The sequence below is a fragment of the Pezoporus wallicus genome, unplaced genomic scaffold, assembly GCF_028554395.1.
Source record: "Pezoporus wallicus isolate ANWC-B61680 ecotype Strahan unplaced genomic scaffold, APGP_CSIRO_Pwel_v1 contig_5785, whole genome shotgun sequence".
NCBI lineage: Eukaryota > Metazoa > Chordata > Aves > Psittaciformes > Psittacidae > Pezoporus > Pezoporus wallicus.
The window spans coordinates 120,032-144,886 of NW_026641150.1; the positions used below are offsets into that span (position 1 = coordinate 120,032).

At 44.0% G+C, this 24,855-nt stretch overlaps 1 protein-coding gene across 4 annotated transcripts in view; it reads left to right on the forward strand.

The window, feature by feature from the left end:
* ARHGEF7 (Rho guanine nucleotide exchange factor 7) overlaps positions 1 to 24,855 on the forward strand; it is a 124,544-nt gene that overhangs the window by 2,615 nt on the left and 97,074 nt on the right. For 3 of the 4 annotated variants that reach the window (XR_008973885.1, XM_057422237.1, XM_057422238.1), the window contains exon 2: positions 13,068 to 13,154. Coding sequence is in view for 2 of the 4 variants with exons in the window: in XM_057422237.1 (XP_057278220.1) it covers positions 13,068 to 13,154 (87 nt within the window). In the remaining 2 variants the exon portion in view is untranslated. Of the gene's footprint in view, positions 1 to 12,804; positions 12,970 to 13,067; positions 13,155 to 24,855 lie in introns of those variants that run through there. The other variant, XM_057422240.1, reaches the window with a different exon arrangement.

The window sequence follows — 24,855 nt, forward strand, 5'->3', positions numbered from 1 at the left end:
GGGGAGAAATATCTATTTATTTATTTATTTATTTTTAGGGGCACTTTACTTTTGTGAGGAGAACTGTACTTTTTTGTGTGTGTCTTTCACATTGCACTTTCTAATTCACAGACACACCAGGGAGACTCATGAACACATCTTCCCATCCAACTTTGTGAATATTCTTTTCCTATAGGCTCAGAGTATATACCAAATACTTACTGCACGCTGTCAGCCACTGTTACAAGTTTGAGCTATTTCCATGATATTTTTTTTGTTTGCTAATAAATACATACAAAATTTACATCCTTCCCTGTATTTTTTTTCAAAGTAATTTTTCCTACTGCTATTCATTATGTCATTTTTTAAATTTTTTTTTTCAATACTGAGTGCATTTTAAATGTGAGCCTTTTTATTCCTGAATGGAATTCCTGAAAGCCACAAGTTCAAACTGGACATATTTGAAGCCTAAAGATAGAAGGTTTGTCCCACAGATTCAGCTCTTCAGATAGTTTGAAATCATAACTTTCTAAAAATACCTGACATCAGCAGACACTTTGGAGACTTACAGAGCTGTTTTTTTTTTGTGTAAATAGAAAATAGTAACTAAAACCAAAGAGAGCATAAAGATACAAGTTATAAATAAGAGTGAGTGTTTATCAGTTTGGTTCTTGCTAAGATGTTTTCTAAAAAATGCTATAAATACATTTCTTCCTTTTAAAAACTGTTTCGGAAGAGGATTCAATATGTGCAGCAATGCAATAATGCATCCTTTTTGGCATTTTGTGCTTTTAAAGCTTCTGGGTACCCTGAGAGTACTTAGCAGAAGAGTCTTAATAAATAAATGTTGTGTGATCGTAAAAGGAATCGAGCACTTGAAGGTCAAACAACAGATTTTCCTTAAGTCAATACAACAAATTAGTGGGTTCTGAGGCTGGTTGGTATGTTCTTCCATTAGATTGCTGTGTATTTGTATACCATCCGTGTGCACAATAATGTACAGAGCTTCTTGATTGCAATGCAAATTTAGCCAAAACTTCCTGACATCTATCCTGAACAACAGCAAAAGACAGATATTAAATTCAGCAGATTCCTAATACTTGAAATGAAAATACTTTGGAAAGTGTTGTTACTACAGGCTGTTTCTCTCATTTCTGGGCTCCCATTTAATGTCATTATGATTCCTTTGCATGCTGTGAGAGACCATGATGGGATAAAACAGAACAGTTGGGTTAGGCAGTGTGATGCAGCTCAATAACCTTATCCCGAACATGGCAAAGGAACAAAAAGGGGGGCAGTTATTTAAGACAAAAATAATACAAAACCACAAAACTAACAACCCCCCCAACAGCTTCTTCCACCCTGACCAAATCTAGCCAGGTCTTAATTGTTTTAAAGTGCAGAGATCTGTACTGGAGGACACTTGTCGACTTACCTGCTGTAAAAGATACGGAATTGCTGAATTCAGGTCATTTGAATGAAAAGCTGTGGTTTCGAGTTACAGGATTTCCACCCTGCGCTCTAAGACTGAGTTACTTCGATGGCAGGGGGAAGGATCCCTGTGGAAGCATTGCAGTGCAGTTGTCTACCACTTAGATGCTTTTTCCTCCCTGAGATAATTTTCCAAACAGATTCCTCCATTGCAGACCAATTTGACCCACTTTTGACGTTGTAAACAGAGATGAGAACTGGAGCGGGAATTTTCCTTGTCATATGAGGCTTCACGCTCCATTAAATTTTGTTTGTACTTTCAGTTTTGGTCAGCTGTTCGACAGAAAGCATCACTTTGAGGACAGCTTTGTTCCATTCAGGGATAACAGGGAAGACACAAGGGGGAATGTGATGCAGCAGCCATTTGGCATCCCCCCTACTCCCATTAGTGGCTCCTGGAGGGGGATGAGAGCAGCTGGTTCAGTTCTTTGAAGCTAGGGGATGGAGAAGCATGCTGGGTCATGCACACCCTGGCCCCCCTCTGTCAAACAGACCATCCCAGCCCCCGTTACACCAAGTGTAGAATTGGACAACCCCAGAGCTGCTCTGCTGGGCATGGGAGGCTGATCCAAAACAAAGCTGCTTCCTCTTGCTCACCTGCATCACCAAGGCCTGAGACGAGTGGCATGGGGCTGACCCCGGGAACATAAATACACCACTCTTGTTCACAGCTGGAAGGAAAATTCATTCTCCCTGTGGTGGACTGGGCACCAGTGTTACATTAATTTGGTTATTCACTGGGATAGGATCAGGACTGATGGCAGCAAGGATTAGGACCTTTTTATAAATACAGAATAATTAGGGTTGGAAGTGACCTCTGGAGATATCTAGTCCAGCCCCCTGCCAAGGCAGGACCACCTAGAGCAGGTTACACAGGAATGTGTCCAGGTGCATTTTGAATGTCTGCAGAGAGGGAGACTCCACAACCTCCCTGAGTGGCCTGTTCCAGTGCTCTGCCATCCTCAATGTAAAGAAGTTATTCCTCATGTTGAGGTGAAACTTCTTGTGTTTTAGTTAATGGCCATTCGTCCTCATCCTCTCGCTGGGCATCACTGGACAGTCTGGCACCATCCTCCTGGCACTTGCTTTTGAGATCTTTATATCCATTAATGACATCCCCTCTCAGTCTTCTGTGGACTAAACCTCCAATATTAGTATGATTTGCTCTTTAATGATGGAGGTCTCTGACTAAGTGAGCTGTTCTGAATTGTAGTTCAGGAAGAAATTAACTCTTCATGACTCACAAAGCAAATGAATTGTTGTGTATGAGTACAAGCACTGGAGGAGAGTCAGAAGCCCCAAAAGAAGGGTTCAGGTTGCCACTTTTGGCAGCCGTCTCACCATCCTTGTCCTCACGATGGTTGCCTGCAGGTACAGCTCTGGCAAAGCAAGAGTCATGCTCACTTGCTTCTGATTTCACACGGATGTATCAGGGCCAACTACTTCTGTCCTGTTGTGACAAGGTGTGACCTGAACGTGGTATTTCAAGTGTTGCAGAGGAAGAAGAAAGGGAAGGTGTTTGGGAGCCGGGGTTATTAACAAGTAATGTTTTTTATAGCCCAGTACCTTTGCAGAAGGCACCACGTGGGCTGTGAACTGACTGTGGAGCCCAGGCAGAGCTCAGGAACTGTGGTGAGCATCCCACCAGCGGTGCAGAGGTTACTCCTAAGGTAGCAGTTGCCTGGTGCTGGTTGCCCCTGAGCAATCTGAATTTGGGAAATTCTTTTGGCAGGATAGCTCTGCCCTTGCAGCCCCGGTGAGGCTGTCAGGGTCTGCCTGGCTGAACCAAAAGACTGTCCTGCCATCACTCACTGAAATCTGCTGGGAAGGTATTGCAGAAGCTGAGATTGCAGAGGCAGCAGCAGGTCATTGTAGGACTAGACCTGGGAGGCCAGAAGCAAAACCTGCATTTTAATGTGCATATGGTCTGTCCCCCCAGCAACAGTCCTTATGTAGAGCCTCCCAAGGAGATTATTATGCTTCTGGCAGGAATAATCCATGCTGGGCAGCTGTGCCTGCTGTGACTGCATGCTTGGGGAGTGCTGGCATGTGTGCGGATGCTGTTGCTCCAGGGTGGAAGCACTGCAAGGGTGAGCCAAGCACCAGGAGAAAGTTACCCCAAGCGATGAGTGCCCTTTTCCTGAATACATGCTGTTCTCATAAGCATTACTGTGAGCTTCTTATGGGGCCATTCAGTCCTGTTATGGAGTTGTCGTTGGCCACATTGTCATTTACCATGTTACTCCTATTGCCTTGTGAGAGCAGGGGTGCAGGATGCTCTGAAGGAGGATGCCTGCGCTCTTCCCATCTATGCACTGGCTCTGTAATTCGGGTGACTGGGTGCAAGCCAGAGAAACACAGTCTGCCTGTGTGTGCTGAGGAAGCAGAGGACTTGCGTTTGCTTTTTCCTTGAAAATCAAACGCTGTTAATGCGTAAGGGTCTAGACTGAATTAAGGGCATGCCAGCCCCTGAGAAAAGGGGGCAATTAAGGAAACTGTTGGTGATTAAATTGTTTTTGATACATAAAGGTAATGTAATTTTGATGGTCTTACTCTAATTAATGTCCTTTTCACAATTTCTAGATAAATTCTTTTTATGTCTGTGCATAACATGGACAACAGAAAGCACAATTCCTTAACCCTCAGGTGCCCTACTGCTATCTAGACCATCCACTGAATGCTGTGCATCTGTGGGAAAAGGAAAAAACAGTGGGGATGCCACTAGCACGCTCCCTCTGGTTACTACTACGTGTTAGTGGCTGAGGGCACCACATTGTCCAGATGAAAATGTTTTAAGTTTTCAGTTCAAGCCTTAGAAAAACTGGAAGTGTGGCTTTAAAACTGAAGTTTACAAGTTATATATGTTTATGGGAGTATTTATATATATATATACACATATACATAAATAAAATCTGGCTTTGAAACACTGGGGGGAATCCAGTATACATCTTTCTTGAATAACGGTCTTAACTGGTCGCTACACTCTTGCTGTGATTTGAAGAGCTGAAGCTTAAAACATTTCAAGCGTGACAGGGCTTGCAGAAATACTGTGAGCTGGCAGCATGGCAGCAGCGTCAGTCTTGCACCTTGGCTGGCTGAGATTTACTCCCTGATACTCAGCCAGTATGACACTCCTGTGCTCACCCTGACTTCACCCTCTTTCCACGTCTCTGTACGATGTGGTTGCTGCCATCACCTGCCACTGGCACTGCAGGTTTGAGAAGGGGTGGCCAGGCTCATCTGCAAGAAGTTCTTCTTGTGCCCCTCCTCACCACAGACTTCTGGCACCTGGTGAGCAGGGTCCCCTCAAACTGCAAAATGCTGCTTAGGTCTAAGAGCATTTTGTTCATGTCTCCATTTTCCTGCTCTGCAGCAAGTGCTGTTGGATGATGTTGGCAGATTGCCCAGGAGAGGGTCCCCACTGTAGGGCCTTCATAGTATGGAATATTTTCACCCAGAGATGGGGGGGAAGAGCAGTAAAAATTATACATCCCCTCTCCACCACTGCAGCTGTGCTGACAGAGGCGTGCTTTTGTTGGCTTCGTTAATGTCACTGGGGGAAGTGGTACCGTTAGACTGGCAGAGGAATTCCCTCTCTGGCATATGTTACATCCACACTGAGGAGCGATGCCAGCATATCTAGCAGCAGAGCTCTCCCAGTGTAAACAAACCCTGAGTGATTGAACTCCTGAAGCTGAAGCTTGTGCTGCATCAAAACAGTGACGCTGCGTGGGAAATGCTGCAGGGTTTATGTGAGAAAGGCTGCAAAATCCCTACCCCCCAGTTCCTCTCCACAGGGGAACCTTTTTAGATAGGTTCTTGCCAAGCCCTGCCCAAATGCTGCCTGCACCCGGGGCAGCACTTCATCTGGCTTTTTCCCCTCACTGGCTTCAGGGAAATACTTGTCTTCCTGTGGGCACCTAATGCTGGCACCCTTGTTGCTCCGCAGCGTGAGGCTGATGGTACTGCATGGTGACAGTTACACACTCGCCGATTTCCTCCTTTTCTTTGAAATAACAAGAAAATAAGCAAAGCCACAGGAATTAGGAGTTCTCAGCATTTAGGAAAGACTGGAAAGACGATTACTCCTGCAGCTGCAACTACACCCTCTTATATGCATACATAAAATTGTTCAGGCACACTCACTTACATGTGCTCTGGTAGGACTCCTGCCTAATTCAGTTCAAAAGCTGGGCCTACAAGTAGATTGTAATTGCAGTTGCAAAGGCAGCTGTCAGTCTTGTATTTACTAAGTTCTACATGCTTGGCATTCTCAGTTTCTTAATGCTGACTTAATGTAGGTTTTATGTGAAATATAAGAACATAACAGAAACTTGAGAAAGCAAAATTACAGTCTGGAATGTCCTAGTGCCCTTAACTCACTGTGTTTCTATCTTAGGGCTTGGTTGAATACCCACCTCCTGGGAGGCAGTTTATAGACTTTGATGGGAATTTGACAGGGGTCCAAAGGAAGTGACAAAAGTACAATTCTTCTGTTGCAGAGAACATATTGTTTTCCTCAACATTGTTTAATAAAGGTTCAAATCTGACAGGATGAGCTCAAACAGCTGTATCAGGTTTACAGTATCATTTTCATAGGACAAGTTAAAGTAAAAAAGGGGCTCTAGTTGTTGTGTAAGATTCAAATAACCAGTTTATCAAGGCTGCCACAGATCCAGCTGGCATTTTAATCTAACTGTAAATTTTCTTTGCAAAGTAAGCGGAACTGGGTTTTTGAGGGCTATTTCTAATAATGTCAGTGTGTTTGAATGTAGGTTGTTGTTAACAAAGGCTGGTCAAGCAGAAGACCATTTCTGAATGTGTGCAGGGTAAGAAAGAGTTGGAGGAGTCTTCAGTCAACCAAAGTGCTCCTTGTTCCTGGTGCCATATTCATATATTGAATTATCCCAAGGTTCTCAATTCCTGCTTTGAAGCCCCTTCTACTTGACACTCTCAGAGGACAAACACAAGCTTGGAGTACAGGATAAATACTACATGCATAAAAACCTCCCAACACAGGATATAGTTTCAGTAAACATAACTATTTGCTAAAAGATGAGTGAGAGAGGTTGAAGTAGCAAAACTCAGTTCTCAGAGCAAAATGATTCCTGAGGAAGATTAGTATATTCTGATGGCATTAAAAGAGGTTCATTTGTTAAAATACCACAGAAGTGACTTCTAGTCACATAGAATATGACTAGAATATGACTAGAATATGACTAGAATATGACTAGAAGTGTGGAAACATAGAAGGGTGGAAATTGAGGAAGCATGGAGCTGTGGCTCATGAGTTGGTCTGGCCCATTGGACAGTAAAAGAAGGGTAGTGGGATAAGTTTGTGTGGCAGGGCTAAACGTGGGACTGGAATTGCTGCTGTGGCTATTAACAGTGGTGTCCAACGGCAAGAGGTCCATGCTAAATTACTTCATAAAAGTGGGCAGCTGTCACTGTCAGTGAGGATGTACTTTGAATTCTTCCAAAGGACTCTTGTAAGTCCAGGAGATGACTGGAGTTTGGAACACCAGACACATGAAGACTCACTGTGTTAAAAGTCCCGCAAGGGGTTAAGAACATAGGTGAGCTCTTGCTTTTGCCTTTTGCTGTGTCTTAGCTCTTGGTTAACTTGAAGGCCAAGTATCCTTCTCAGCATGTAAGAATTGTAGAGCATATATTAAGACACCTGCCTTTCCCTTTGTGCTGTGTGCAGCAGATGAATTCTTGTGTGAACCCTAGAAATTTAAAATTTGGGCACCTTAGTGCATGGCATGTAGGAACTTAAGTGTTTTACAGAATCTAGCTCTTATTAACTATGCTGCCTGCCTGCCTGCTGTGTTTTCAGAGGATGCATTTCCTCATGCCAAAATCTAGACCTAGGCGTGGTAACTGCTGTGTGGCTTATTGTTGACAAGTTTGTGGGCAGCAGGTTTTATAGGTTGGGAAAAGTCAGTACTAAAGAAAGAGATACAGTACCACAGAAACAGTGTTGTGGTGAGATCTGGTGCTCCACCAAGACACCTGATTCTAAACCAAAACTGCATCTAAACCAAAACTGCATCTTGGTGAGATGTGTTTTAGTTTAATTATAGCATCCTGTTAATGTTACCTAATGCCACCAGCAAGATGAGTGATCTGTGAAGTGGTTGGGCTCAACTGCAGCATGCTCCTTACTCAGAGATGTGGAAGATGCGACCCTTCAAAGTGCACCTATGACTCCAGCTGTCCTGGGAGGAACATTGGGCTCCATCCACAGTCCTCTGAGCCCTGCTCTGTTCACTGACTATGGAGGCAGCACTGTACCCGCCATCAGTCCCTAGCAGTGGATGCCTCCTCAAGAAGCAGACAATGTCCTCCTGTGCAGCTATGGAGGATGTCACTGTGATACCACTCTTTCTTTTCCATCCCTGCTGGGTGCAATTTGTGAGGGCGGGTGCTCTGGGACAGAGGATGGAGCAGGAAACCTGAATTGCTCAAGGAAAGGGCCCTGCAGGGAGCAGGAGCTGGCAGGAGGTAACAGAGCTGGGAGCTGTAGGGAGGGAAGGAACGTGCAGGAGCTGCTTGACAGTGAATCAGTCACCTTCAGCTTCACAGCCCAGGTTAGTGAGAATGGCCTGTGATTTTTTTTTTTTTTTAAATCTCATTTTTATCCCTGAACATAAAGCCTGATGACAAACCCCAGCCTGTAGCGCTTCTGCAGGAGGTGTTTGCCTCTGGGCCACTGTGCTCCACCAGGGGTCTGGAAGCCGGGCTCCAGTCCCAGAGTCTGGAAGCAAAACATAGCTGCTGTGGGACCGAATGTGATCAATAGGACTCTTTCATTAGTTTTGCTGTAGTGTTCATCTGTAGTGTTTTTACTGATAAGATTGCAGTAGTGCTCTGTGTATACAAGCTGTTCTGAAACCTGGAGAGAAAACTGCTGGTGCAAGGCAGATCCTCTGTAAAAGGCTCCAGGCAGGATGAACAGGATGCAGGGAAAAATGTTTGGGCATGTTGTGAGATAACAGTACCCTTATCCACCCTGTCCCTACAGCACCTCCCTTTGGGACTGCATTCTTCTGCGATGTTCTTATAGTGCAGGGTTCCCTCTTTATGGGATTTTTTCCTAGTATCCTTACTTGAAGGCCAAGTCTTTGAACTTCAGACTTGGGTCAGCTGTACTCCCAGACAGAACGCTCTTAAGTTTCTCCTGGACATGCCTACTAGTTTGCAGCTACCTGTCATGTTCTCTATTAGTTTCTGCTTTCTAGTAACTGGGATAGTCTTCTTACATAGTAAACCATGTTGTACACATTATATGTCATGTTAGATAAATGATTATTTTTTAACTTTTAGATAGTAGCCTGGCTGTCATTCAATCTCTTTCTATTTTCTTCCTGGTAGATTTTAATTTGTATTTAGAGACCTTACACATCTCTCTTTGACCCATTTTTTTCAACTTATTCAGCAGACAGTTAAAAGTAAACAGTTAGTTTCCCATACATATAGGTGAAGATGTCTTTTTATTAATTTCTTGTGTTCACCCATTGCAGTCAAAGGACTGTGGTGTTTTGGGGGGGCTGTGTGTGTTTTGCTTTTTTCTTTTAAATTTATTATTTTACACATTTCGTGCTTATTTTCTTCACATACTTTCCCTGTCCAAATGAACTAATGGTAGCCTTTTCCATTTTTTTTTTTTCAAAGACCACCCCGTGATACCTTTTTTTTGACACAGCCTGTCTCTGCATTGCCCTTTTTTATGCATGCTGCTGTTGATTAAAATCATAGATATAAACTGATTAAACTACTTAACTAGGTACCATCTATTTGTATCACATATTGTTCTCCATGTTTCCTGGCTGGTGGAAAATGTACTCTGCTCCTTGTTAGCTGCAGTGCATCACGTAAGTGTCCTCACTGAACTAGCCATGATTTCCAGAGCTACTCCCCAAGAGATTAAATCTTAATCAGAACCTGTCCCTGAACCGCAAAGATCTGGTTTAAACTGTTGCTGTTCTCTGTATTACCTTCTGCTTCTGTCTTTTAAATTCCACTCTGGAGCTCCAGTCCCTAATTAAGAATCTGTCAGGTCCCCCTGGAATCCTTGTCTTTTCTAATTACTATTAACCTTTTTTTTATTTGTATTACTAGCACACTCACGGGTTCCAGTTGGACACTGAGGCCTCTTTGTACTAGGAGTCATACAGACATATGAGAAGAAGTGCTCCTATTAATGAATTGTTGGTCTGTGAAATCAAGAGCATGAAGCAAATACTGGAGAGGAAAATATGTAGCCTCTTTATTCTGCTGGCTTTATGTACATGTAATCTACTTTTTATTTTGCCAACTAATTTTGGAGTATGACCCTACTTTAATTTTGTTTTATTTATCCTTTCTCTCTGAATGTATTTGCCATCTTTCAGGCAGATTAGGATTGACCTGCTTGTGGTCTGCTTGCGTTATCTTCTGTTACATTCTGAATAGTCTGTGAGGCTGTAACCGTGATCTAAGAGAGAGAGGTCATGCTCCTGAGCTTCCTATAACTATATGTAAAGGATGTAATATACCTTAAGTGTGATTTTAACACAGGCTTGGCCTGTATAATGGCACTTTGAGATTCTTTCAAGGGAGCTGATTTTGTTACTCATGTCCCTGTGTTCCTCAGCCATCTGTAGGAGAAGGTTGCCAGAATCACAGTAAGATTTCCCAGGTAAATAACTTAATGGGTTGGCTTCTTTTTATGGGATCATTAACACTTTAAATTTCTAGCAGGGTGCAAATGCTAAGATATTTTTACATTCTTTACCAATATGCTTCTGTCTCCTATTGGGTAAAAATGCCACTGTAGCCAAAGAGCTGAGAGAACGTAGCCTGCTTCTCGTATTGCCTCTGAAGTCTTTTTCCTTGTTTTGTGAGAGAAGAAATGGCATTTTGAAAGATTTATGTAGCTTATGTTATTCTTTTGAGGGAAGATGATTTTTAACTGCAAACATGCATTAGAGTGCTGGCAGGGCTGAGGTCTCAGAGAAGTATTTTGGTGTAAAAAGACCTGACAGAGGTTTTCGTTGCTTGTTGTTTCTTTAATCTTTAATCTTTAATTGGAAGCTTTTGCCCTCCTCTAAGATGTCCCTCTTTTCCCCCCTTCCCCTCCTTCCCCCCCCCCCTTGGCATAATTCCAGATACTGTGCACTCTTGTATGAATTACGTGCAGTTTCTTAGGAGGTAATAGTACATATATCTGGGTTTCTTACAATTATTGAGTTCTATGTGTAAGGTATTGGGGACTTTGGGAATAAAGTGTTATATTACGAGGCAAGACATTTGTTTCTTTTAAGAGAAATACAGATTTACTGTGATTTCTTGTTAGAGGATATTCTTGTTTGCAGAGTGGAAGTAATTTTATGAAAAGAATGAAAAATGACCAAATGAAGTAGAAGCAACCAAGAAAATGGTGGGTGCAAAAAAAGGAGGTGAGGAAGTATGGACCTATAAAGGGACATAAACCCCAGTTGTTATGCAAGTAGATTAAGAAAACAAGTTAAAATTGCAACTGTATAATTATTATATAAATATGAGGAATATGGAGGAGGGAGCATACTGGAAGCATTAACATGGAACTGCTAATAGGATTCTGAGGAATCTATTCTGAGAAGGGATGTTGGCATGATTGTCTAAGCTTGAGATTTCTAACTAGAGCTAAGAAATAAATTGATTAATTCAAAAGCATAACAAGCAAGAGGGATGAAGTTCATGATGTTTCCAGGAGGGTTCTCTCACTGTCTGTATCCTTTCCACTTACTGAATTTATCTTTTGAGCTGCTGTACTCAGGAATTCTTTGTCATTCCCTTTACATTTTAGTATAGTAAAAGAGTTGTTCTTAATCCACAGTGGTTTATCATAATACCAAACAATTTGAGGAGTTTGTGTGTGTGGATGTGCACACTTGCTTGAGGAAATGAAAATTCTTCAAGTTCTATCACTACCAAATTCCTTGTATTACTAAATAGTGGCTTTTATTTAAAACTCATTGGAATTCTGTGTTTAGAAAATGATGGTGACTTGTGTTTTAAATTTCTTTGTACCAGGTTCTCCCTGTCATGCTGTTGTATTTGTTAATGTTTATGGTATCACAGGGCCAGAGATATCTTTGATATTATATAAACCTATGTGAAGGTGCTGCCTTGGTTTCAGGTTGATGCAGTGTTTGCAGTCAACCTTATGTGAAGTTTGCAGTGCTATAGAGGTGCATTATGATTGCGAGTTTATGTAGCTTTGACATACATGTGCATCTAAGGACACTTCCAAGTGTAATGCATAAGCAAAGGATATGACACCATGCATTGCCACCTTAGCTTCCCTTGACTTTCAGTGGATTCTTGTGCTAGGCTTTCCCCTTCCAATGGAACGAGGTGACACGGGTTGCAGGTCTGGTTATCTCCCAGTTTGGGCAAAGCTTTGTTTGCAGAACTGCTTCATAGAAATAAGTGAATTTGTTGTGAAATAATGCTTATGTTCACACAGAATCACAGCATTTGTGTTAGGCTGTAACAAGTTATGCTATGGCCCTAAAGCCCATTGAGGTGGCTGCTTTTCTGTGGGAAGTCTACACTTTCAGGGTAGAGGCTGAACTGGGGGCAGATTGAACTGAAGGCAGCATGAATATGTCTTCAGTAGCAGCTGTGTTGGCAAAAGCTCTTTTAAGTTCAGTCAAGGTTTTCCTCTTTGTGAAGGTGCTTTTCTTCTGGGGTAGGAAGAGACTCCTGTTTCATAAACTATTGATAAACAAAGCTCGTTAACATCAGACCCTCGAGTTGGTAGATTATTAACTCTCCTGGCATTTTTCCACCGAGATCTTTGGGACATTTCTGATGTACTTCCTTGTTTTGAAACCGAGGCTTAAAGGTGAACCCAAGTCAAAACCAAGGTGGTCCTAGCAGGCCCACAGACCCGGGGCCACCGGCTTCGTGGGTGTTTCACCCTGTGCACAGTCGTTCCTTACTGCAGCCGCGGGGCGGGACGCCATCCCTGGGAGGGGCTGTCCCCTGGGAGGGGCTGTCCCCTGGCCACCGTTCCGCACCGGGGCGGAGGGACCGCCTCGCTTCACCGTGCTGACCAGACCGTTAATGACACTGCGGCGTGTGGATTATTATTAGCATTACTAATTAAAAATACTAAGAGGAGGGGCCCGCGCACGCTCTCGCGGACGTCCCCACCCTGCCTCCACCGGCCGGGCCTGAGCCTGCGTCTGCAGCCGGGGCGGGCGCGGGCCGGGCCGCGCCTCCCTCCCTCCCTTCCCTCATCTCCCCTCCCCTCCTCTTCGCTCAGCTCAGCTCAGCTTAGCAGAGCTCGCCTCCCCTCGCTTAGGCGGAGTAGCCCGGGGCCGTGCCTGGCCGTGGCACCCCAGCTCTCACTCCTGCCCGCCGCCCCCTGCCCTCGCACGCCATTTCCTGTGCTCCGTGTTTACTTCCCGGTTCAACCCTTTCACTGGGAGCGATCGGCGCCGCCGCCTGCGGAGGGAGCGGGAGGTGAGGAGAGCGGAGCCGAGCCGAGCCGCTCCGCGAGGCGGGGGAGCGGGTCCGCCGTGCAGGTCCTCGCGCTGAGCCGTCCGCCTCTTCTCTTCCAGGTGTACCCGGAGCCGCGGACGGAGGGCGAGTGCCTGAGCAACATCCGCGAGTTCCTGCGGGGCTGCGGTGCCTCCCTCCGCCTGGAGGTGAGTTTGAGCGGGGGGTGCTCGGTTCGATCCCCGGGGCTGGGGGTTTCCCTGCTCCTCTCCGCCAGCCCGGTGCTGCGGGAGCCGGCGCTGCCCTCCCTTTGTGCCCGGGGACGCGGGTCCGGCCGGTGGCGGGCGTCTGACAAGATGGTGGCTGCCGCCCCTCCCCTGGCTGCGGGCCCGGGGGGTGGCGGGCGAAGCAGCCGCTGCCTTTTGGGGGGCTGCGCGATGGGTCTCAGTGGCGGCTGAGCCCCGTCCCGGCCTACATCACGGCGGGTGGCTTGGCTTTCTGGCGGCGTGAGTGTGGGATGTGCGCTACCGCGTGGAGGGGGCATGGAGGGACCTCCTCACCTCACCCAGCGCTGAGCCAGGGCAACTCGGGGCTCCGTCTGTGTGTGTGTGGTACTGGTCTGGTTCTGGTGCTGGTAAATCCTTTACGTTTCTGTTCAAGTGGATTCTTGGTAATAAACGTCGAAATTATACCCGTTTATTTCTGAAACTGACTTTGAAGCACGGGAGATGGCTTATAGAAATCAAGTTGCTAACAGCCAAATGAAATACTAATTAAAAGAAAACGGCAGGCACTCTTCCTTCTGTTAAAATTTATGTTACATAAAAGCTCAGCAAACTGCCATATTTTTCCGAACATGCATTCACAGGGTTGCAAATTAGGTAGTCGTATGTTACCAGTATATTTAGCTATAGCAAGTACATACTGCTGTCGAGTTTACTTGATGCTTCTGTGTGGGAAGGAACCAATGCGATTAAAATCAGGTTCCAGCTTCTCTGCGTTGGAAAGTGAGAGGTATTACCATTTCAGTTCTCAGAGGCAATTTTTTTTTTTTGGTGGAAAAAATGGTTGCTAGTGCTTCTGAGCTTGAATTAGTGAAGTGTTGCCTTAATTAGTTCTCAGGTTCTTACAGTAGCTCTAGGTCTGCCTGTGATTTTGCTAGGCAGTAACAGAATATCATTAAAAAGATTTTGATTGCTTTCCTGAGGCCTCTGAATACTGAAATATCATTAATTTCAGTAATGATACTTGCAGGACTTGCATTTAATCTTGGGTCTGTCATGGGGAAAGATGGAAATCAAGACAGCTTTTAGCACTGTTTCTCATGAAAGATGACCTTAAATTCTTACCTGCCTTTCTTTTCTTCCACCTCCAAATAAGCAGAATCTTCTAGGATTTGTGAGGAGTAAAAACAAATTTGGAAATACTCGGAAACTAGATTATAGGGTGAACTTTCTATTAAGTCAGTCATTCTGTTTTTCCCTTAAAGCAGCTGTCTCTTCATTTGTCTTTTCTGGGACCGCATTAAGTTTTTCAGTTTTGAACATCCATGTGTAAGAGCTGATTTAACATTCAAGTAGTAGACAAGCATGAGCTAGAGGAACTGGGGAGGGAAGCACTTTGAATCTCAATTCAGAAATAAACTGAGTATTGCAAATGTTAAAGCAAAAGGGTGGAAAACATACCATTAGTATCCCTTCTCCACCTTTACTCGTTTCCTACATCAAGTCTCTCAGCTTGAAGTTTTTGCAGTTGTCACTGGGAATAGTCATGGAATTGCAGTTCAGCCTCTCTTTTGTAGTTGCAGAAGGCTTTTGTCAGCTCCTTTCCTCAGAGTGACAAGAAAATGAAGAAAAATGATTAAAAGAGAAGATAATTTTGGTTTTATACTGAGAGCCTAAATATTTTTGGGCACAGTCAGATTGGTTAACCTGGCCTCAGGGGCTTCTCAGCAAGACTGCCGGAAACTCCTTTCTTATGTGGAGTTAACTGGCTGCAGTAGCTTCCAGCTCAGCATGTTGGAACAGGAATTACTCCCAAGCTACCAGAAGGATTTGGAGGCTGGCAGGAAGGGGCACAAATGCTTGGGCTTGTGGAGCCTCCTGCGTGCGTATTTACAGCTTGTACATTGGCTGTTCCCTGTTGTTTTCTCATTAATTTTTCCAGCCCCCTCGCTGTGGCCAAAGATGAGAGGGATGGCAACCTGGATTCAACCAGTGAGTAGCTGGCAGGGGCCTGCTGGCCATCCGCTAATCCTGGGCTCTTTCTCCTGTCTTCTTTAACAAGGTGTGAGTCAGCCCTCGTGGATCTCTGCATTCCTCCCTGTGAGAACTGGGGAGATACCATAGCTCCTCTGTGCAGTGCTATGTAATGCTTCCTTAGTTGCAGTCAGCTTTAGAGATTGCATGGAGCAAAGAGTGTGAAGAGTGTCTCTGGAAGCAGTGAAGGGGGGTGTGTGTGTGTGAGATTTTCAGAGAGGGCAGATGGACTAATGAAGAGTTAATGGTGAGTATAAATATTTGAGAGTGGTGGGTGTGTTTGTGATACCTTAAATAGTAGAAACATTTGGATGATATAGGCATCAGAGGAAGCTATAGAGTGGTGTGGGGAGATATGACCTTGTTCCGTGCACTAATCTGGTACTTTTCCTAGCAGATATTCCATAATGGATTTACAAGGGATGCACTTGAGCCTGATACTGAACCTGAGTTATCTGTAGTTAGATCAGGTGGTTTGTGTGTAATTTTGGGAGTAGGATAGAAACACAGTACTGGTTTGGTTAGCCTGGCTTCAGCATGGCACAGGCACTGCTTCTGGATCTGAACTCATCCTGGAAGTAGTAGAATTGTATTTTTATTAAGATGTGTTTGAGCACCTTGACTTGCTGGAGCTCTGTGCAATTCCAGCTTTGGAGATTTTGTTGTGGCATGTTTGGGACCTTGGTAAACTGCTATGGTTAATGGAAAATGGCACAGCAAGAGATGGCACAACAAGAGATGGCTTCTTTGAGATGCTTTAAGATGCATCCTTTTTTTTTAGAGGACATGTTCACTGTTGTCTACCTCCCCTAAAAATAAAGGGTGGAGGCGAGAAGCTTTGTTGGTTTAGAAGTACTGGTGTCTGAAAGCTGTTGTTCTTCCTCTTAGTTCCAGTAAGTTTGGGCTGTTAGAAAGATAATAGGATATTCAGAAAGGATATTTCAGATTTGTAATGAGAAGGATTGCTATAGCTCAGAGGAAACCAGTGGCTACCTTCCCACAGCCAGTATTTTCAGACGTTAAGTGTTCCAGAGAAGAAAAAAGAGCACTTAATCTGGAGCTTTCAACAGTCCTTTGGAAGATGAAATCTGAAAGCAGAGCAAGTTTCAAGAAATAACTGGAAGAATGTTCTGTTTTTTTGTTTTTGTTGTTTTTTTTAATACAGGTTTTGTGTATGCAGATGCATAGCTGAGATCTATTAATGAAAAAATGTTCCTAAGATCTCAGGCTACTGAGATCTAAATTTGCAACAGCATATTGTTTTTCCCTTCTGGAAACTGTTAGTTCTTGCTTAGAATAATTGTAGTGTTGAGTAGTTTATTCTGCTCTGAAGCTTCACTGAATGTCTGCATAGAAGGAAGGGACTGTAGAGTAGCTGCCTATATTGTCAGTTCACAACTGAGTTTTTTTTATAGGGAGAAGACATTTGGTGTATGCTGCTTTTGCCATTTTTGCTTTAAAAGCTGTTCCCACCCCATCCCCCCAGCTTCATCTTTGTGTGGGAAGACATTTAACTGTACTCCCTTCTGAGAAGAATGACCTGCTTTTGAAAACAGGGTCCTAGAGTGTTGTGGTACATGATTAACTTTGTTCTAGAAGAATGTTACTGGGTCTGTATAGTTGAGATGGAACTCACTGCAGGTATACAGTATCTTCCACACAGGTCTGGCAGTAGAGACAGAAAGGAAAAGGTGATGGTGACAGAGCATTTGTTCTTACCTGAGACCTAGAAAGTTTTGCTCTAATGATTATTTTGCCCCTGTGTAATGTTACTCCAGTTTTGTTCCCTTTAAAAGGAGTTTCAGTTTCCTGAGTGTAATGCACTAGGGGCAGAATGCTTGATACATCCTGTGAAGAATACCAGTCTCTATGTGATCAAATTCTGAGTAGAGTCTTGCAGCATTTTTCTACTGGCTTTTGTCAAATAAAAGATGAATGCCAGCTTATCTGCAAGTATCTAATGTTAGCAGGTTTCTTGAGCTCAAAAATGTTTTGTATTTCTGACTTTTAGACTGATTGGAAAGATGGCAGCTGGCTAATAGAAAAAGATAGACAAGCCACAGATCTGAAAATCTTTTCTGTATGTGCCAAGAGACCTCCCTGCCTCTGGGATTCGGGCTTGTCATTTTATTACAGAGGCAGCAATACCAAAGCCAGGATTTTATTCCTGCAGTAAACTAACCAGAAAAGAAATAAAGCAAACCTGGCAGCCTAAGAAGATCATGTGTATGTTTATTATTAAATCTCTTGTACAAGAAGGATTTGCCCTTAAGGTTCAGAACACTGCATGCAAATTTGGGAAATACAGTTCATAGCTCTTGAGATTTAATCAAGATATACTAATATCTATAAGTGTCTATAACACAGCACTAGTCTTGAGGAAACATTTGTAAGGGGAGCCAATGTCATTCTATTAGACCAGCCAATCTTTTGGGAGCAAACTTGAATGTCATCTTCCCTCATACCCACCCCTATCATAGCAGTTCATCTATTTGGTGGTGCACCTTCTCTCTGAGCTTCGCATACTTCTTTAGATTGTTACGGCTACAGTCCTACCACCACTGTGGCCTTGGAAAGGTATTCTGCAAGTTGGCTTTCAAAGACCTATTTGTGTCAGGAAGGTGTACAGCTCTCTTGTGAGCATGGATGGACAGGCACAGCTACAGGCTGGGCAGAGATGACATTCACAGCAGCCCTGTGGAGAATGACTTGAGGGTGTTGATTGATGAGGAAATGAACATGAGCCGGCAGTGTGCACTCACAGCCCAGAAAGCCAACCGTATCCTGGGCTCCATCAAAAGGAGCATGACCAGCAGGTCGAAGGAGGTGATCCTGCTCCTCTACTCTGCTCTTGTGAGACCTCACTTGGAGTATTGTGTGCATTTCTGGTGTCCTCAACATAAAAAGGACATGGAACTGTTGGAACAAGTCCAGAGGAGGGCCACGAGGATGATCAGGGGACTGGAGCACCTCCTGTATGAAGACAGGCTGAGGAAGTTGGGGCTGTTCAGCCTGGAGAAGAGAAGGCTGTGTGGAGACCTCATAGCAGCCTTCCAGTATCTGAAGGGGGCCTATAGGGATGCTGGGGAGGGACTCTTCATTAGGGACTGTAGTGACAGGACAAGGGGTAACGTGTTAAAAACTTAAACAGGGGAAGTTTAGGTTGGATATAAGGAGGAAATTCTTTCCTGTTAGGGTGGTGAGGCACTGGAATAGGTTGCCCAGGAGCTTGTGAATGCTCCATCCCTGGCAGTGTTCAAGGCCAGGTTGGACTAGGCCTTGGGTGATATGATTTAGCGTAAGGTGTCCCTGCCCATGGCAGGGGGGTAGGAACTAGATGATCTTAAGGTCCTTTCCAACCCTAACTATTCTATGATTCTATGACCCTTCATTTGGGACTGTAGTGACAGGACAAGGGGTAACAGGTTAAAACTTAAACAGGGGAGGTCTAGATTGGATATAAGGAAGAAATTCTTTCCTGTTAGGATGGTGAGGCACTGGAATGGGTTGCCCAGGGAGGTTGCGAATGCTCCATCCCTGGCAGTGTTCAAGGCCAGGTTGGATGAAGCCTTGGGTGGCATGGTTTGGCATGAGGTGTCCCTGCCCATGCAGGGGGGTTGGAACTAGTTGATCTTAAGGTCCTTTCCAACCCTAACTATTGTATGATTCTGTGACTTAGCTGACATCTCTTTGTGAATTAAGAATGATTAGGATTTTGAAGAGCTTTAGGACCATCTTATGATGATACAGAAATTCAATTACCCATCCACTCCTTTCAGCCCTTGTTCAGACTATCGTCTTTATATTGTCATGAACAATATTTCCTCTAGGTTTTATTTCCCACAGAAAGCCTTTCTAATCCAGCATGTGTGCTGCTGAATGCCTTCATGATTCTTTGTCATAAACATTTTCCAAAATGTTGATGTTATAAAGTCACCATTCTTTGCTTACAGACCACACACTGGAAAGTTTTATTTGGAGGCTGAGATCTTGCTGGTAGATTTTTTCAAATGGAAAAAATTGTACAAGTTACATCTTTAATAAAAGATATGTCTACTGTATTACTTCCCCCCCCCCTTCTTCTTGTTTGCAAAACTAACCTGAACAGATCATATTTACAGCAGAGTGCCCTCTGTCACTGGAACTCATCTTGTAATACTGACTTCCAAGACATGGCTGCCCCTTGCCTCAGTTTCTGTCCTTTTTCTCGCCTGTTAATGTGATGATTCTGAAAACCATTGTTACACACAAGTCATTCTCAGATCTTTTCTATTTGGTTTGTTTTGCCCATCACATACAATGGAGAAGTACAGCCTGATTTGTATAATTGGAAGACCATGTTAGCACAACTTGGAACCTTGCTAACATAGGAATATGCTGTTAACTTGACTGTTTACATTACTTTCTTATGATGTGAGGGATTCTTAGGATGCACAAAGCAGTAATCTAGGTCTGTGACCGTGTTTCATGTGTTAACCAATTCTTTGTATTCCCACTGAGAAGTCTTTGAATACTGCTTAAAGGGTATCTTACAAATAGAATGCTAGAAAAACAGTATCTTTTTAAGGTTAAACCAGTTCCTCATCTTGTGCATCGCTTGTACATAGTGTCATGGTAGCTAAAGAGGCGAGAACATATGGTATTGGACAGGGTGGAATGGTAGTATCAGAAGCTGTTAAGGTTTTATTCAGTAAAAGTCTAAACCACAAATGTGCGTGGTAGCATTTCAGATCCTCATACTGTTCTCTGTTCACTTAAACCTCCCTTCTCTTCCCTTGAGAATTAATGATGTGGTTCTGCCAAGCTTGTTGCATTCCCAGTTGCGTGGTATTCTGCTATTGTTTCATAACTGAAGTGACTCCAGTGGCTTTCATTAAACAGGAAGAATGCGTCTCCTTACCTGGGGTATGTTTTCAGATGCACCTGATGTTGAATATTAAAAGACTTTTTAAAAAAAGGTAGCCAATAAGTGGATTACAAGTGGGTGCCTTTGTACAGAGTACTGTAACAAAGGGGGGTTGGAGAAAGTGCTGGTATTCTTTTGGCTACTTAAGGGCTAGATTACCTTTTCAAAGTAAAAAATAATTCAGTAATTTTGAATTGGGTCATAAATATTTTACTTCCTGCCAGTTCTCTTGTATTGCCTGCTAATGTGATATTTTTAACACAAAAATATAAGTGAGTGTGCATGTACACAGTCTGTCTGGAGTGATGGGTGTGCCATGGATGCAGATCTTTGCTGTGTGGATCATGTCTGAGGGTGAGTCTGGCATGTCAGAATATATCCAAAATGCTTTTGTCATGTCTTGAAGGTCAGTATGTACAAGGCAAGTTGCAGCAGCATGATGTATTTTGCTGTAAATGTTATTTAGCGCCCTGGTTTCAGCTGGGACGTGGGATAGAGTTTATTTATTTTTTCCCCAGTAGCTGGTACGGTTTTTGGCTTTAGGATGAGAATAATGTTGATAACACACTGATGCTTCAGTTGTTGCTGAGCAGTGCTTGCCCTAAGCAAGGACTTTTCAGCTTCTCATACTACGTTGCCAGCGAGCAGGCTGGGGGTGCACAAGAGGTTGGGTCTGCTGACCCCAGCTTACCAGAGGGATATCCCAGACCATATGGTGTCATGTTGAACAATAAAGCTGGGGGGAATTGGGCAGGCAGGTGTGGCCTGCTGCTTGGTGACTGGATGAGCATCAGTCAGCAGGTGGTGAGCAATTGCATTGTGTATTCTTTTATTTTTTACTTATTATTATTTTCCTTTTCTGTCGTGTTAAACTGTCTGTTTCAACCCATGAGTTTTACCTTTTTGCTTTTTTTCCAGTTCCCCATCTCACTAGGGGGGAGTGAGTGGGTGTGTGTGTGGTTAAACCACAACACTAGTATAGAACTGTTCAGAACAGTTTTGTAAATGAGTTGCTCTGTGGTTTGGGAGAGGCTTCTGTGTAACTGCTTCATTTGTGGCATTTGTTTGGATCTTGAGAGTAAAATGAATCTTCATCCAGCAATTAAAATGTATTGCACTATTAATCCAGAATGCACAGAAGATTTCAGCATTGTATTTTTATGCTCAAATATAGCAAACTGTTTTCACAAAAGGGTTTCAATGGGTCTTTGATAGCAGAGGAGTTAATCATGTGAAGGAAAGCATGGAAAATAGGAAAACTGGGAGAAGAGGGTAGCTAGGGAGGGCTGGAGGGGAGGAGACTTTTGGTCAGAGCTTCTGAGTCCCTGAGGGAGACAGAGGGAGAAGAGGCTGCTTGCTGACTTAACACTGTTCTCCTGACTTGTCAGAGGAGTTCTTGCTTCTTGCTTTCTAATTTCTTTAGCCTTCTCCTGTCCTCCAGCTCTTTGGTGTGTAGTGCAGTGAGGAAGGGCTCACCTGCTGGATGAGAGCTGTGGGAAAAGAGACTTATGATTAGCCCTGACAAAGGAGCAAGCTGTGCTGGAGATGCCAGGTGTGAAGGCAGCTCTTGGGAGGAGAGCAGGTGAGTAGCTCCATCCTTCCCAACAAGTGAGCAGCAGCAGGTACAGTAGGTTGGCTGATGAGAAGGTGGAAGGGAGGAGGCATCGGGGCAGTGTTGCACCTGCTGAGAGGCGAGTGCTTAGCAGTGAAGTGTGTTTCAGAAGGCCTGTCTGTGTGCATGGCTGGGCCTGCCTGCCTTTTTCCTTCACAGAGGATGGCTATAGTCTCATTAGTTGCTGTTGGGGTTGTTAAGAATGGCTTGTGGAGTTGGACTTCAGAAGTCTCGGACTCCACACACTTCTCTTACAGGTCTTCAGAACTATTCAAGAGATTTTGTTGGCTGTCAAGCATACTGAAAATAGAAATGTGGATAAAGCTTGCACTCTACATTTACACTTGTGTATACTGAACACAGTTACGTTATTAGGTGTAGCTAGATTTATCAAGCTTGTGTGTGACAGCAGAACAAAAGATCAGCCTTTATACAGAGTGTGTTATAGGTGGGTGGTATTCTGTGTGAAGAAAACTAGAAATAAGCATGCAGATATGATGACATAGGATTGTATGTTTTCAGCATGATTTTGGGCTAGTAAGGTCCTCCTAGCTGAGGTGCATCCTGCAGTATAGGAGATGCCAATGCTTGGTTTCTACAGGAACTTGGAAAACCCTCTTCTCTTGTGGAAATTACCATGTTGTATGTCTCTAGCAAAGGGGGGAATTCTAGCAGAATGGTTGCTTTGAAAATTACCTGAGGTGAGGGCCACACAGAAGAGAGTCCAGCTCTGCAAAATGGGCTGCTGCTTTTATTTACTGTAGTCTCAGCAGAATCTTCTTTTGATTTTACTTGGGACTTAAGAGTCAATGTAAATCACCTCAGTTATATGAAAATGATGCAATATCAAATCTAGGTCTTCTGTGACTTCCTCTGGTTTCCTAAATTATTCCAGCTTTGCAACTGTTCCTGACTTCTGCTTGCATGTAAATATCTTGGCATGTGTGGGAAAGGTGATATGCACTCTGCTGCAGAGAGGAGGTTTCACAGGCTTGTTTTTGCAAGATTGTGTTGATGAGAGAAGTGCCTTGCTCACTTCTTCTTCCTGAAAGGAAAAGGAATATTAGAATATGGTGATTTTTCCTTAAGGGGAGTTAATCTTATCTCGCTGTGTTCAGCTGAATATCCAGATATTGCTAGCTCCCACATGTTCCAGCTTGAACCCTCTATGTTGCTGTAGTTAACTGTGTTCAGATGTTTCATCGGAAGCTGGGCTGGTCCTGTCAGTATTACTGAGAGCTGGAGTCTGCCTGTGTGGGAATCACTATGTTTTTCTGACACTGCCAGCAGCTTTTTCCAGGTCTTTCAGGAAATACTGAAAAAAATCAGGTAATGGAGAACATTGTAGTGCTGAAAACTTCAAACTGTTACTGAAAATAAGCTGTCTTCAGCTGTGTTCCTTCAGTCCAATGCCTACCTGTCTGATGAAGCCAGCAGGATCTAGCTGTTTGGGTAACTTGAGGGCAGGTGGGGAGCGAGATAGCTCTGTGGGAAGATGATGGGATGTTTCAGTAGGTGGCAATCCTCTCAATCAGTCCAGGCCCAGTGGTGAGCCCCGTGTCCGAAGGAGACAGGGAGAGAGGGTGGGGGGGAAGAGGGAGCAAAGTCTTTCTGTCAGTGCCATCTTGTGGGCCAAACACAAATACACGAGCCTGAGCACTGCTAGGTTGGAAAGCAAAGGGATATCCCTTCTGGTGCAGAACAGTCTGCTTGTGGAGTGTCCTTACGTGGCTCTGCCCCCCTGTCAGCCTTTGCTGGAGAAGTGGGGACTTCGTGTTCACCTTTGGGTCCAGTGGGGAAGGGATGAGGTGATCTTGGAGTACCCTGTGCTTCCTGAATGGGCTGGGACCAGAGCTCATATTTAGCATATGAAAACCTGGTTGCTCCTTCTCCTCCCTAAACTTCAGCTGAATTAAAAGCCTTCTAGTTGTTGACTGTTGCATATTTTGCGCAGTATCAAGTGTTTTTCTGTTTCATCATCCAGTTGGCTGCACTTCTTTGAATGAAGTATTTAGGAACTTTTAAATAGTAGTACGAATCCTCAGTGCTTCTTGCTTCACCAGCCCTATGAAAGGTAGAGTGCAGTAGTGCCAACTGCCTTATGAAGACAGGCTGAGAGTGCTGGGGTTGTTCAGTGTGGCAAAGAGGAGGAGGCTTCAGGGAGACTGTAGAGCAGCTTCCAGTACCTAAAGGGGTCTACAAGAAATCTGGAGAGCGGCCTTTTACAAGGTCGTATAGTGACATGACAAGGGGAAACGGCTTTAAACTGGAAGAGGGTAGATTTAGATTAAATATTACGGAAAAATTATTTACTGTGAGGGTGGTGAGGCACTGACACAGGTTGCCCAGATAAGCTGTGGCTGCCCCATCCCTGGCAGTGTTCAGGGCCAGGTTGGATGTGGCTTGGAGCAATGTGATCTACTGGAAGGTGTCCCTGCCTGTGGCCGGGGGTTGGAACTAGGTAAGCTTTAAGGGCTCTTCCAACCCAAACCATTCTGTGGTTTTGCAAAAAAATAGAGATGGGGAGAAAACAAACAACAGATATGTGCCATTACTAGCTGGTGTACTTCCTGTTCATGAAGGACATCTTCACAGATCTCTCTTGCTAGTGCTGAGTGATATTTATATATAGGCTGTGGCAGCACACTGGCTTACTGTAAACTGCAATGGAAACACCCCTAGCCAGGCATCCAGCAGTTCAGTGTTTGACTTTCCTTGTAACTCTGACAGGAAGTACACAGTGCCCCAGTATTACTCTTATTTCATCTAGATGAGTTTGTGTTTCATGTTAGTTTCTAATGAAATATGAGCAGAAACACCCCTTGCTTTGCTTTCAGATGAACTGTCATGTTTCCAGTTAACTGTTCATTGCTTCCCTTCCAGTTTCTGGTGGGTTAGATTTCTTTAATTCCAGTGTAACTGACCCCCTGAACCAGATCAGAGTGGATCAGTTGAGTGATTGTGGCACAAAGGGCATAACACAGAAGGGAGGGAACTAGACCCTCCTCTTTTGGCAGTGGCAACCCAACCTAAAATAAACAGACTTTTACTTACTGTTCATCTGGATCAGTCTATTCTTCAAATGCTTTGAGTTCATTCAGTCAGTACAAAACAAAGAGACTGAGAGAGGGGGT